We start from the raw sequence: 15,384 nt of genomic DNA on the forward strand, positions 1-15,384 counted from the left end.
CCTAAAAAATCTAGATAAATATCTTATTTAGAATGCTACTTAAAACAGTTTACAATTTTACTAACAGAATTTAAATCGTCCAATACGTTTTATTCGTCTTAAATTACTAATGAAACGCTTCGCTTATCTTTGAGATAAGCACACTTAAACTTAACATATATTTAAGTTTGACAAATTTTTGAATTAAAGTCACAGAAAATTTCACTATAATTAAATATAATCTATACTCGTAGCATTTACGTAGATTTTTATTACCATTTAAAACTCAAACATTAGGTTTTCGTATACGCTTTTTTTTACATTCAACTCCTTGCTTAGTTAATATTTAAACATCTCTAACTCGAAACGATGTTTATAATTAATTATCTTGACTATAATAAAATCTTAGCGTAAAGCTCGATGGACATAAAATTATTTTTAAACGTTCACACTAAGAACTTTTAGCAAGATTCGGAGGACCCCCTCTACCAGTGTAGAGAAATCAGTATTTCGGTTAGTTAAAAAAAATAGGGTGGAAAAAGTTGGAGGCCTTCATAATGCGTCGACTATATTGTGTTATTTGTATTGTTGATATCCAATCTAAATTAAATATGAATAAATAAGTATTCATCTCCTGCACTCGCACTTTGATGATATCAATATCGATGGTGTAACGATATTTCTCCGACATATACAGGGTGGTCAAAAAGTCGTGGATCAAACGCAAATAGGGGACAGATGAGAGTTGTAGAGTTGTTGTTTTTTCGTCCAAGAAAGATATTAGAGCGACTCATGGCGATGAGTATTACCTTTTCAGAATCCAAATTAAATGCGCCAAAACTTGTAATACAGGGTCACTTTTTCGGTAGAGTAATTTTTTTCACAGTGGGGTCCGAAGTAAACAAAAAGTTATGATTTGAAAAAAAAAATCGTATAACTTAATATTATCTTCAATACAATCAATAAACAACTATAAATAGTATGTCTAACGCAAGAACTCATCAGTACCAATCTAGTGGATATTATGAAAAAGCTACAGGTGTAGATATTTTCGAATTTCAATAAGAATTAGTATAAAAAGTAAATTTTCTTATAAAACGCAAAATAAATTATAACTCTGCAGGGGTTGAGCTTAGAGACCTCCCGTAGAACAATTGTTTGCAGCTGATGACCTCATCTATCCCCTATTTGCGTTTGATACACGACTTTTTGGCCACCCTGTATATGTAGTGTTGAATGTGTAAAATCACCTAAGAATATTTTGTTTCTTAGGTGCGGTTGAGGACTCCATCTTAATTCTAAAAAACTGTAAATAAAGTGACGGACTGTTTTTCTTATGTAATAAGTTTTAAATACAGGAATTTTGGGATAAATAAAAAACCGACTGAGCTAGAGAAATTTAATCAAAGCTCATACTCATATCAGACAAATTAGTAGCGTCGTGTGGGGTTTGGGGCAGACTAGTTTCACCTGGGGCGGGCGTAGGCGGAATATTAACTGTTGGGAACGGAAACTGCGGAATTTCTTCTTCTGTAAGAAACAGATTTGCATATGAATATTATATATTATTAGATTGGTAACTATCGCAATTTTTAAGATTATTGTTTTATTATAGATGGTAACAATTCTTACACAACTAGAACGTATAATAATTCATGCACAAATAAGATATATAAAATCTATCTCTTTATATATAATTCTACTATACGTGTGTATGTCACTGAACTCCGCTTAAACGGCTGGACCGATTTGATTGAATTTTTTGTATGCGTTCGGGTGGCGACCTGGATGGTTTAGATTCTCAAATCAACCCGGCAGATGGCGCTGCACTAGGTCCTTTCATAATTTGTTTAATATCCTAATCGCTTAAAATATCATGCAGGACAACGTCCGTCGGGTCCACTAGTACTTATGTATATTTCGATAAAGTAAGATTGGAGTGAGACCCTATGTGCATAAACCTTATTAAAACAAAATCTAATTTCTGTCTTCACTAAAGTACTCTCTTTGTCTCTTTCTGTCCAATTGTGTTTACGCTGTGATGAAAAGAGACAAATTAATTAAAACAGTGAAAAGCGTACTTAGAATATCCAATGTATCTCACTCGTGCGACAGGAATTGACCTACTTAGAAACACTAAGGTCGGGCGTTCAAATCCCAATTGTGCCCCTTGACCATGACAACCAAAAACATGACAATTTTCTAGCCAATTCTGGTCCGTTTTGACAAACATGACTAACCCAAAAATCGACACTGATCCTACTTCTCTAAAAGTTGGAATAGCATGCGTGAGGCGATATTTAACAATTGGATTATATTTTCTCACCCGTAAGAGCAGCATCCAACCGATCAACAATCGCATCCAACAGGGCTATAGCCACCACATTATCTGGATCCTTCGCTAGAGCCGAATGCAGGGCATCTGCTGCCTCCGTCTCCCGACCGAGGAGGGCCAGGCAGAGCCCCCGGGCTGCGATAGAGTTGGCTTTGGCGGGGCGAAGCGCTAAGGCCCGTTCGTGCCATCGCAGCGCCTCGGCGGGACGACCTAACCGACGGGTCACGTGACCCAAGCAGTCCAGCGTCGCTGCCCATATTGGGCTTTGCTAAATGAGAAAAACATATAGACATTTTAAAGTACATAAATTCTGTTGCTTATGGTATTTCTGTTTCTTTGTAAGCAGCAAATGCAGTAGTCTGTGCGGAACTATGCTCTATATTATCTATGCCTGGTTGATATGCGTCATTAAGCTGGATACTGACGAACGTTACGAGGTGTAAAGTAACATTCGCATCGAGCATGTAACTGTAACATGTAACGCTGTTCTAAAATCGGCGTAACATGTACGTTGGAACTCTGCGCTCCATATTCGCCAGCCTATCTCAGCCAAGACGTCCGACAGCGAGGTTGTGTTGTATGGATCTTTGATTTTACTAAATTATTGTTTAATCCAAATTAAGAAAAAGAAAAAATACCGAAGCCAATATAACTCAAGCGTCTTCTTAATTTAATTTGGTATAATGATTTGAATGAGCTGGATTCCTCAACAATGGTTACTCTAAAGTGTCCCACTCTATTTTTTTCAAGTAATAATACGAGATAAACGACGTGTGCGCGGGTGCTCGTGACGGCTTTTTATAGCGAACTGACTGATCACTGAACCGCGTACGTAACGTTTGTCAGTACCCAGCCTTACAGTTCGACAGTTCTCTTAACATTACGAAAAAACTAAAAACAATAATTTTGAATAAACGCGCGTACCAATAAGAACTATGTTAATAACTTATATTCCAGTTCTCTTTTCCCTAAGACATATTAACTTTAAAATGCAATAAAATCATTCGGCAATATTATCGACCTGGACTGGATATCCTGTTTACTATATGTAAAAACGGTGATTTGTTAAGAACCACATGAATCGGTAAAATCGGTAAATCTATGAAACCATAGAGTTTCCCAATGGTGTAATCGTACTTTAGTAATTTTTGGCATGATGAACTTTATTTTAAAATAGACTTATTTTACAGAATAATACAATCTAAAACTACCTCTAGCAGTCTTGTCACAAGCGCAACAAAAGCATATGAAAATAATTCTTCAACTTGTTTTTTTTTATGTTGGTTAACAGTAAATTACAGGAGTCACTTTGAAAACATCGTTACGTGCATATCTTCCAAATTTATGATTTAATTTATTTATTAAACAACAGATGGCGTTGTGCATGTATAAAACGCGATAACAAAACGATATCCTAGAAACAAAGTATACAGGAATGTCATTACTTACGAAAGAATTATTATTTAATAATAAATGAATATAGAACAAATACCTCTTTCCCCGGTCCAGCCGCGTGTAGTGCACGTAGCCACAACGTGCGAGCGGCTTCGAGGTCGTTCGCTGCGAACGCGGCCACGCCCGCTTCGTGGGCTATTAACGCTGACCCCACAACACGAGTCACTCGCTCCCAACGACCCAAGTTCTCTATATCCGATTCGTCTACTACGTCCGTTCCTGTCTGGGGTCAGAAATAGGACAAAAATATATTAAAGGCACGGAAATACATAAATAGCTAATATTAAATGTAATTTATGTAAATAAATATGTAATCATATAATTACCAAAACTGTTACTTATAAATTTTATTTATTAAAACTTCGCTAGCAAGCGATCTCTTAAGTAACTCGAGTAAGGTAAAATAAATAAAAACTCAGGGTAAAATGCTACAAATGCATAACTAAATTACGTTTTAAAAGATTAAATCCAAATGGCACCTAGCTTAAAAAAAAAACATTTATTCGAACTGTTAGTCTATGAAATGTAAATTTGGCGTCTTCAGCAATTATAGAATACATTACTTATTGTCTATGTTATATCTGGTATCTATGATTTGCTCTGTGTAATGTATAGTATAAGCCTACTTCCTTTTTCGCCATTGTCTGGTTAACATTAAAATATAATTAACACAGTGATTAATAAAATACTCGTTTCATTTAACACGAACATCCCTCCAACAACCGCCACCGAACTTAACGTAACAATGAAAAATTATATAACTTCTGGTTCATGATGCAATAAAAAAGAAAACAAAACAGGATATGATTAAGAGATGTACTTACATCAGCATTACTGTGCAAAATGGCGGCTTTGGTCATGAATCCTTCGCACATATTCATATTGTTCAGCAGACAGCATTCAACTCCAACATATAGAAGGGGAAGGTAACTGCCCGGCATTAGTTGACTCGCCTGTTGGTTTGCATATCAAAAAATTCATAATGACATTTGAAGTGTCTTCTTTGAGATATAATAACTGTCTTAGACCTTGATGCATGTATATACAGGACGAGTCCTAAGCAATGTTACTTTTTGAAGTTATACTTCTTTTTCCGCGTTAGGGAAAATTTATGAGAGTAAATTTGTACGATGCGCGCGGACACCGTCACAAAAACCCGACACCCTGAAGTTAGCTATAAAAAAACTAAAATGTTGACTACATTTTAGTTTTTTCTATTCTTAGTGTCGTTTCTACAAACGGAGAGTAAAATTTCTGAAAAGATTTTTATCTTGTTACACCAAAGAAGAATAACTTCTAACGCGTGTACATAAGTACACACACGTTTTTTTTATGTTACAGGATCTGATGTTAAGTGATACCGCCCGCCCATGGACACACACACTGCCAGAAGGCTCGCAATAAGCTCATAAATGTACATACAATTTTGTTAAAGTGAATAACGGCTAGATATTTAAATGTTCTATTCCTTTTTTTTATAGATCGAGGCTAACAGGCCAGAAGACTCTCTGCAATGCCGGCTTTTTAAGAAATGGCACGCACTTTTCTTAAGGGCTCCTAAGTCGAATTGGTTCGTCGAATTGCTTCAGTAGGCAGCTGGTGTCACATTACTATGTGGTGCGTGTGGGCAGTGTGTGTGTGTGTGTGTGTGTGTGTGTGTGGGCAGAAACTGTCTTAATAAACGCTCTGTTGTGGAACGACGGACGTGATACAGATTATCGTATTCTACCTCAAAGATGTACTTTGGGAGCGTTCAAGTATTACGTAACGAATTTGGGGGGGGGGGGGTGTCCTTTTGTAAAACGTAACGATGCGGGGTGGGGATTGAATTACGCGTTATTGTTAATATTATTTTCGACTTTCCAGTACTATACACCACATAATGGTAACTTATGGTATAATGAGTCACTAGGTGGTCACGAAACGTTTTACTATACTTGGGTACAAAAAAACGTTACGACACGTTACATGGGGGGGGGTCAACAATCTCCAAAAAATAATAATACTTGAATGCTCCCTTAGCTGCAAATCGTACCTTGAAGTAAGCAGCCATAGCTTGATCGTGCTCGCTGTCGGCTGCAAAACTGTGTCCGTATGCCAGCCACACACAGCCAGCACTTTCCGACAGAGAGCATGCCTTGCTTAAATATCGTCGGGCTAACTCATTTTTACCTATAAATAAGATTTAATTAAAATCCCTATTTATTATTTAGAACTGACTGTTTTTTATTTTATAAGTTTAACTGTATTTTTAAATGTAATTTTGCACTTTTCCCTTAAGTAATCCCCCCCTATAACGCGTTTTCAAATAACGCGATTCTAGAGTTTATTGCCAGTTCTTCTCTTCCATTCTACGCCCTTGATTTGAGAACTGGCAGTAAATGTAAAATTAGACGCATTTTTTTGACGTTCATACGTGTGCGTTGTGTTACCTATATGAATAAATGATTTTGAATTTGACTTTCCACCACAGACCAAAGCATATTTTTATGAATCGCTCAATAATTGTCTAGTTTCTTACCTATAAGATAATAATAACATCCAACAGCATACCACGACGTCCACACTTGCGGATACGAGTCCACAAGGCAATGGGCGAACGCGAACAACTCCGACGATTTCTTTAATTCCACCAAACAAGCCGCTCGCACGTCCGCACAGGCCCACGGTCCGGCTTCATCTAAGGCTTTTAGGGCTTCGGCCCAGTCCCCGGACGCTGCGAGGCGACGCCCCCGGGCCTCTGCCCCGGTTACACTACGAGACCGGGCTATGTCTACGGCTGTTCGAGATTGCTGAAAATGTTTGTAGAAAATATTGACTTTGCTTTGTAAATGTCAATAAATATACATCTATATTTTCTCCGTGCATGAGCTTATCACACAAACGGCTAAACCGATTTTGATGAAACGTTGACTGTTTCCTAAGCTAGTATAAAGAAAAAAAATTATATCAATATTAGTTTTAGTTTTCGATTTTTTTTTGCACAAACATACATATGTACGTACACTCATGAAATTTACCTCATATGCAAGCCTGAACAAATATTATCCAATTTCAACAATATAAAATACTTAACCAAAATAATAACATCCTTTTTAAGGTCGGTTAATAAACAACAAACATGCATCTTACATCATTATCAGGCGGATTCCGTAATGGCGCATATCGCAAAAGCCGCTCCCGATACGCGACCCGTAATAACGCCGCTTCCGCCGCACTTAATTGATTGTTAATAGGAAGAGATTCAATGAGATCACTTTCTGTAAAAAATAACAAAAACCAAATTAATACCCCTCTATAAAATAAAAATAAAAATGATTACAGTTTAGGGTAAATTCCCCGGTACTGTCCCCCATATTCGAGAAAAATCGAACATACGGTTATTATTTTTTGTGAATAGATATTTAGAGAATATTTTAGCAGATAAAGTGAAAACTCTTTTAACTCCTTCAATGAAACTTACAAACCCTAAAGCGTCGAAATCACTCGGCTTTGGTTGGTTTAGCTTGTCTTCCATACAATGGTACACTCTACATAGCATTACACCCAACCTCAAAAACGACAACAATTAAATACTAAAAAGTACTTAGAAAAACACTTTTTTACCGGATTTGAAGTTATGTTTTATTTTAAATTTACAATTATTTTTGATAATTTTAAATTTAACCGACGTTTCGCGTGCTTTACAGCGTGCGTGGTCACGGAGCTGTGTACGTTGTTTTGTCGCTTAATTATCCTAGCGAGAAATAAACTCGACTCTCGGTTCTCGTCATACGTACCGAACTTTCCAAGGAATCCGTCCTTTTGTTTACAAATTCTGCATGTGCTTTATCACGAAGATACTTCAATATAGCAAGATATGAATTAAATAAGTAAAAAAATACAACCTAAGTACTGGTACAGTACAAAAACGACAGACAACGCAATAGCGTACAAATACGAATTGTTTTTATGTAATTTCTAACACTAGTCTGAAAAAACTTTCTTTCTCTAATACAGATTTTTTTTCCTTTTAACGGCAACTCTTTGTAACGTCAAAATAGGCACAGTCCCTAAGTGTGTTTATATGTTTATATAGAGAGACCTAGTCCCATGCTAAGCTGGTGAAGCTTGTGTTATGGGTAACTAGGGAACGGATATACATACATATTATTATAGATATATAAATACATATTTAACCACCCAAGACCTAAGCACAACACCAAATGCTCATCACATCGATGTTTGTCTCAGCCGGGGATCGAACCCGGGACCCATGGTTTCGCAGTCAGGGGTACTAACCAATATACCAATAAGCCAAAAGTTAAAACTGTATTCTATTTTTACCTTGACTAGGGGTTAAAGCATGTTGTTCCAGCAACAAATCTAAGGCTTCGTAGCACGCTACGTCAGCTCTTAGGGCTGAGGTCAGGGCTTCTATGGCGGCGTCCCGTCGCTCTTGCAATGCGAGAGCCTTTGCTTGCCAAACTAGGACGCCTGCTAAGGCACGCTATAAATATATTTATTAGACTAATAAAAACAATCTTAAGTATTACAAATATTTCTAAAGAAATTTTAAGAAAGAGAAGATAAGATCCGGCTGCAGGATTAGTGCGCTCATCGGTTATTTGCTAAAAACCAAATTTTTCTGTATATTTATAATTAGGAGATGGTATATCCACCAAGTTGCCTGTCAAAATTCATAGACCAAGATGTTCGTAATGTTTTTTAAATTTATTTTGAATATAAATTTTCTGAATCAATCCTCATGTGCTTAAATATAAAATTCACATTGTCTTCATGTCAAAAAGGGGTTCTCTTATTTGCATAATAAAAAGAGATATAAGCATAAACAACATTCACCAGAACATTTTGGCCATATAGTCCACATCTGAGGACTCACCATATTATGCAGAATACATTATAGTGTACAAGTATATGTGCCGGCACAGGAGCACTCTGTACTCTATAATCTCTCATAGACAGGCCTTTTTCCAGACCAGATTTTGTTGTCACCGCTGACAATCTTTTGACTGACTGCTTACTCTATAACTTACATTATGTGTTTGGTTCATATTAGTGGGTTCAAGTAGGGCTGGGTAGCATTCATCTAATAGAGTAAGAGCTGTTGCAGGTTCCTTGGCTGTAATGTACGCTCGCATTGCAACACCAAGGCAAAGCAAGTGATTCCTGGAATCCAACCAATATGGCTGTTACACACGACTTTTGCCTGTGAATATTGTGAGTTGAATAAGATAATTACATTGACATTAATTATTTGCATGCCTATTTTTATATAGCTATTTGTGCATTCTTTTTTATAATAAATCAATCTGTATCCTTCATTGCAAATAAACAATTTATTTATTTAATACTTACACATGTAGGGCTCTTGATGTGATAGCGTGGGCTGCTCTATGAAGCTCACCCTTAGCAAGCATTGTACTAGCCAGCAGCCATATGTCATCACCACTGGCCACATCAGATCCAGTTGATGCTGCCGCTGCATCAGCCCAGAAAAAGGCACTTGTCCACTGACCCTAATACAGTGTGACTATATTGATTTAAAAGATACATCAAAATGATGTAAACCCAGACTTACACATTTAAAATATCAAAATTATTGATTGATACATGATTAAAAGGTCCTAACTATTAATGTGGACTACAGCTTAGAGTTATTTGTTTAGTATTTAAAACCTTTTTTAACATTATGTTATGTCTTAACCACAAAAAAGCAGTTTTCCTAGCAAATTGTAAATTGCAACCGGTTTGTTGATTCTGGTGTACATTACAAAAAAAATTGGGAAAGTTGAGATTTTTAATAATTATTATCTTCTTAAGTAAAACGACAAGCTGCAACAGCACAAATAGCTTTAAAAAATATAATTCGTCTGTAAAATAAATTGAATCTTAGTACCAGTTCTGAATATTGCTTAACCAGAGAACGCATGAAATCGACGTTTAGTCGCTCCACACTGTTCCTTGGACAAGATTCCGCTTTAGCCATTATAATAAATATAAAATAACTATATACTGATGCGTAAATTACACTTTTTTTCAATTAATAACATGTAAATATTCGTAAAATATTAAATAAAACTTGAAAGTTCTGTTTATCGCGCTCTATCTCTATGCTGTTAAGTGTCAACTATCGTCTACCAAGTATCACCTGACAGATGACAACTACTATATTAATGTCATAATGACATTATTTTATTCCATATTTTAAACACTTAAAACCAGCGACCGGCCGTTTTGAATGCATAATTCAAATGGAACGTAGGACCAAATAAAAAAGAAGTATACATACCTACAACTTTATTCGGTAGCCCATCAAGGGCTGTAATGATATTGATATTTGATAGTCTACTTTAAATATAGCTAAACAATTTCTTATATACTCTGTAGCTATGAGTGACGTTTGACATATAGAAGAAATATTTACAGTTTACACGTTTGAAAGTTAATCCAAAAGAACAGAGTAAAACTGTTGGTAATAAGATTTAAGAAAACGGAAAAAGGTTAACTTATAAACAGAAAAAGCTTAAATCAGCTAATTTGTCAGAAAGATAAGGGTATAAATGAAATAAACATTGTAGAAAGTAGCCAAATTATTCTACTAAATCGTCTTAGTGAAATTTGTACATAAATTACACAAGGCTTAGTCCTAAACCACGAAACGTGTCCTAGGTTAGGCCGTTAAAAGAATCATGTTATTACTGGCGTAACATGACAGAAAGGAAAATGTGTAAATTCTATAACTTAAACGTTCCTGAACGACGAAGCGGTGATACTGGACCTCAGGACTTTGGGGATGATGAGGACGACAGAAACCCCGAAGATAATATGGCGCCTTATGTACCGCCACATGAGCATAGGCTGGAGTATAATTACTGGATGTGGTTTTCTAGGCGGCCGCCCGCCCGAGATCTCTCATCCACCACCACTGGATATGGGCAGGTTAGTTATAACAAGTCTAGAAATAGATCAAACTTTTTAAAAACCAATATAAAGTTCACATCTCAGTCTAGACTCGCGAAATACCTATATTAATAAATTCTGGTATCTGCTCATCAGTTTATATCAAAGTTATATTGATTTGTCATCTAAATTGTTCATATAGATTTTTATTAAGTATCATACTGAAAGCTTTCTATATCCAATGAATATTGTGAATTCTCTTGTAATTTTTTTAAATTTAAATGGTTGAAACGGCATGCCCAAATTTAATACTGCTATGTATGTTTAATAAAGTATGTGTCTAAGAAAAAATACTGGTTGTGTATTTGAATAAGGATTCCTAGGAATGTGTTTAAATAACTTAATAACCTTAAGCCAAAACTATTTTAAGTTCTTTGTTGTTGTTTTTTAGGCTCTCCGCATGGTAGGTTGTGTGGGATCTGTGGAGCAGTGGTGGGGCCTGTATACACATTTATCAAGGCCCTATGAGCTTCCTCCACTCTCTGATTTGCATTTGTTTAAACTTGGCATTAAACCAATGTGGGAAGATCCAGCTAATGTTAATGGTGGAAAATGGGTAAGTAGCATTACATACTATATCTTAATCTAATATTTTACTTTAATAACAGTATCATCTTTCTATTCTGCTGTTTAATATGAGGAAGTTGTTCCTATATTTTATTTAAAAATGCTAGTCTCAAATTGTCTGTGACTTAAAGAATCACAAATTATTACTAATTAATGTGTTATAAAACTTTTTTAACAATCTAGGTTGTGCGACTGCGTAAATCGCAAACAGAGCAAGCATGGGAGGACCTGTGCATGGCGATGCTTGGAGAACAGTTCATGGTTGGGCCCGAATTGTGTGGTGTTGTGCTGTCTGTTCGTTTTCAGGTTAGTTATATACATATAAGCTCTTGAAAGACATAAATATTAGAGACAAATTTAGCATTGATATGCACAAAGCCACCTGGGATTATTCTTTTATGCTGATGTCATATAATTACACATTGATTTCATTTAATTAAAAACTTATTAATTCTTTAAAATGTTTTATTTTCAGGAAGACCACTTAGCCGTGTGGCACCGGACGGCGGCGGACACGACAGCAGCAGGTCGGGTGCGAGATGCTTTGCGCAGGATACTGCAACTTCCCACTACTATGCCCATAGAGTACAAGGTGCACAGTGACTGCCTTCGCGCCTCCACCTCAAGGGCCCCAGACCCACCAGCTACTGATAATGGCGAACGTTCAACGTAACGTTGCTTCCATCTCACTCAATTTTACCGAATTTTGAAGTACCCTCTATAAATTTTTTATTTAATGATTGTTTCCAATTTGCACCTGCAATACTTCTAATTTCTATAATTACATGCAGTTCTGTTTATTGAGGTATAATGTCAGTTGTGTTTTGCATTATGAGGGTAATTGAACCAAAGTGTAGGTAAATTGAATATGTTGTACTTCATGAAGCACAAATAATTTTATGAGTACACTCAAAATCTGAAATAATAAAATTGAGTGAGTTTGCATACTCTCACAATGTTAGTGTACATAAAGTGTTCAGATAGTCGCAATTGTGAGATGTTGCCATAACCAGCCGACTTGTACAGTGAAAAGAACTGCTATACAGATAATAAATCATTTTTCATACTTTAAATGTCTTTTATGTTACAAAGCCTTAATAGAAAAATTTAAATACACATCTAATGTTAAGTTAACCAATTATCCATAACAGTTTAAAAAGTATGTTGATTTATAATTGGTATTTTGATATTAACAATGAAAATAAGGATGGAATTTGTATATCCTTCAGTCAGTTAAAATGTGCACTAAACCAAAAACAATATTAATTAAACAGTTATTATTTCTCTATTGTAAAAAATATATTTCAATTCATGGCTTTAAAAGACTTACAGTATTCAGAATTTATATTAGTTTGTGAAGATGTATATTAAAATCACAACTGTCTAGAAAATATATTTTAATACATCAATTCTCAACAGACATGTTAAAAATAAAAAATACATGATAAATCGTTGAAGTCACATATAATGACTACTTGAATACCTAAACTAGCCTAGAACTATAAACTTTCACAAATTACACTAACGTGTGGACACTTATCCTAATAACATACAATTAGAACTGAGCACATAATATACAGCTATATTACGAAATATAAATTGTGACTGTGTAGGCCTTCGATATATCCCATTATAGGTTGTAGATGCAAAATAGTAAGCTGTCTAAAACATTAAATTAAAAAAATGCATATATTAATATATTGGGTTGGGGAAAAAGTCTTTTCGCATTACAGTATGTATGAACTTGTAATAAAATCTCTTTGGCTATACTATATGGATCTGGCTGGTTTTGTTATCAAGGAATGTTGAGATATTAAAGAAAATAATTCCAAAATCAAATTAGGATAATGTTTGTTTTTTATTTATTTTTCGTACCGTCAAGATGAGTGAATCGAATGAAGAAATTCGATACATTTATAATTTTACTCCAAAAAAGGTCAAAATGCAACACAAGCCGCGAAAGAAATTTGTGATGTTAATATGGCCCTAGCACTGTGTCTGTGACAGTAGCACAAATTTGGTTTAAGCGTATTCAATCCAGAAATTTTGATGTCAAAGATCCAAGTCGCTCTGGTCGCCCTGTGACGGATAAAATGGATGCCATTTTTGAAAAAGTGGAGCAAGATCGGCATATCAGTAGTTAAGACGTAGCTGAAGAACAGGGAATTGACCACAAAAAAGTTTTGGCGCATTTGAAAAAAACTGGGTACACAAAAAAGCTCAATATTTGGGTACCTCACGAGCTCACTGTAAGAAACCTAATGAACCGTGTACTCATTTTTGATTCTTTATTACGACTTAATGGAACCGAACCATTTTTGAAGAAGCTGACAACTGATGATGAAAAGTGGATCACGTATGACAAGAACGTGCGAAAAAGGTCGTGGTCAAAGGTCGGTCAGGCTTCCCAGACTGTGGCGAAACCCGGGATAACTCGCAACAAGGTGATGCTGTGTGTGTGGTGGGATTGGAAGGGCATTATTCATTATGAGCTGTTACCACCAGACACGACCATCGATTTTGAACTCTACTGCGAACAACTGATGAGATTAAAGCAAAAAGTTGAGAGAAAGCGGCCGGAATTAATCACCAGAAGGGGTGTGGTTTTTCATCATGATAACGCTAGACCTCACATATCTTTAGCCTCTCAGCAAAAACTAAGAGAGCTTGGCTAGGAGGTGATAATGCATCCAACGTATAGTCCTGACCTTGCACCTTCAGATTTCCACCTGTTTCAGTCTCTTCAGAATTCTTTAGGCAGTGTCAGGTTAACATCACGAGAGGACTGCCAAAACCAATTGTCGCGGTATTTTGATCAGAAGCCCCAAAATTTCTGTAGCAATGGGATCATATCCCTACCTAAATGATGGCAAAAAAATATCGAACAAAATGGTACCTACATACTTTAGTTAAATGTAAATAAACTATTTAAAAAAATGTTTTGAATTTTCTTAAAAAATGCGAAGAAACTTTTTCCCCAACCTATTATTATGTATACATGCAAAAAATTTCTATTTGAAATTAATAAATGTATGTACCAAACTAACATATTTTTAAATTCATAGTAAAATATATTTGACATATAAAAATGGTTGCACTAATTTTAAAAGTTATTGTTGAGTTAAAAAAATAAGTAATTAATCATGATTTGATATGGTTTATAAAAAATGTGTAAAACTTTCAGCTCACAAGGGACAATTATTGTATGATTGATGAGAATTTTTTTACTTTGTACTGAGAGATACTGCATATAGACAGATCTTACTGTTTTGTACCTAAATTAAGGCCTATTATGATATACTTATGTATCCAAACATTACTATTAATTTGATATAACGTCCACAATCTATACTTAACTTACATATTTACATTTGGCAATTTTACTTAATCTATGTATGGTGATATGCGTGGATAACCAAGTATGGTATTCCGTACTGATATTTCACAAAATATGCCTTGACAATCACTTATAATGTCTATACGAATGATTAAATAGAGATGTTTGTGTATCGCATATTCATAGCTTAGTTAACATGGAAAGTTTAATTAAAAAAGTGCAAGTTACAATTTAAAATTGCACAAAAACAATTCTTGATTAAATTATGTAAAATTTCCTTTAAGTTAGAATTACCAAACTGTTTTTGCTAATTATTTTTCGCTTTCGACTTTACGTTAAATCTGTTGGATACTCAAAATTAACACCTTCATGAACAAAGTTAAAAATATGCGATCTTTTTCAGTTAACAATAAACAGATTAAGCAAACAAATTCGAACAATATAACAAGTATATAATCTTCTTACACAACGTAAAGGCACAAATGCAAATACTAAAACATTTAAAGACTAGGACCTATGGCAATGATTAAATTTAAAAGCCAAAAAACAGTCTTGATAAGGATTTCTTAAATTAGGCAAGACAAATTATTGTCGCGTATAATTTAACGTTTCAATTTATTAAAAAATTATAAACGGAAGTTTAAGGATACAAAATATATCTTTGACCCAGTTATAAGAGAATCGATTGATCAATACTTATTAAAAAGTGGATTTCTATTAATTAAATTTAGAGATTTTAAGAATATTT

General features: G+C 35.0%; 2 protein-coding genes across 2 annotated transcripts; one reads left to right on the top strand and one right to left on the bottom strand.

Annotated features, from left to right (window-relative positions):
• Positions 1–1,364: 1,364 nt before the first annotated feature.
• On the bottom strand, positions 1,365–9,910 carry LOC125049305 (cell division cycle protein 16 homolog). Its single transcript, XM_047648452.1, has 11 exons — positions 9,669–9,910; positions 9,128–9,288; positions 8,806–8,938; positions 8,096–8,258; positions 6,902–7,029; positions 6,291–6,561; positions 5,805–5,941; positions 4,594–4,722; positions 3,807–3,992; positions 2,306–2,582; positions 1,365–1,509 (listed from the first exon to the last, which is right to left on the bottom strand). The coding sequence occupies exons 1-11, from the start codon at positions 9,756–9,758 to the stop codon at positions 1,379–1,381; spliced, it is 1,806 nt and encodes a 601-aa protein (XP_047504408.1). The 5' UTR covers positions 9,759–9,910; the 3' UTR covers positions 1,365–1,378.
• Positions 9,911–10,202: 292 nt separating this feature from the next.
• On the top strand, positions 10,203–12,372 carry LOC125049308 (eukaryotic translation initiation factor 4E type 2). Its single transcript, XM_047648454.1, has 4 exons — positions 10,203–10,711; positions 11,124–11,288; positions 11,483–11,605; positions 11,775–12,372. The coding sequence occupies exons 1-4, from the start codon at positions 10,481–10,483 to the stop codon at positions 11,970–11,972; spliced, it is 717 nt and encodes a 238-aa protein (XP_047504410.1). The 5' UTR covers positions 10,203–10,480; the 3' UTR covers positions 11,973–12,372.
• Positions 12,373–15,384: the final 3,012 nt, after the last annotated feature.

This window comes from Pieris napi, chromosome 5 (genome assembly GCF_905475465.1).
Source record: "Pieris napi chromosome 5, ilPieNapi1.2, whole genome shotgun sequence".
Classification (NCBI taxonomy): Eukaryota; Metazoa; Arthropoda; class Insecta; order Lepidoptera; family Pieridae; genus Pieris; species Pieris napi.

Coding starts and splice junctions, on each gene's coding strand:
- LOC125049305 (XM_047648452.1), bottom strand. CDS start 9,758: ATGGCTAAAGCGGAATCTTGTCCAAGGAACAGTGTGGAGCGACTAAAC. Junction 9,289..9,668: donor TTAAGCAATATTCAGAACTG/GTACTAAGATTC, acceptor ACACTGTATTAG/GGTCAGTGGACAAGTGCCTT. Junction 8,939..9,127: donor ACATCAAGAGCCCTACATGT/GTAAGTATTAAA, acceptor GTTGGATTCCAG/GAATCACTTGCTTTGCCTTG.
- LOC125049308 (XM_047648454.1), top strand. CDS start 10,481: ATGACAGAAAGGAAAATGTGTAAATTCTATAACTTAAACGTTCCTGAA. Junction 10,712..11,123: donor CCACCACTGGATATGGGCAG/GTTAGTTATAAC, acceptor GTTGTTTTTTAG/GCTCTCCGCATGGTAGGTTG. Junction 11,289..11,482: donor ATGTTAATGGTGGAAAATGG/GTAAGTAGCATT, acceptor TTAACAATCTAG/GTTGTGCGACTGCGTAAATC.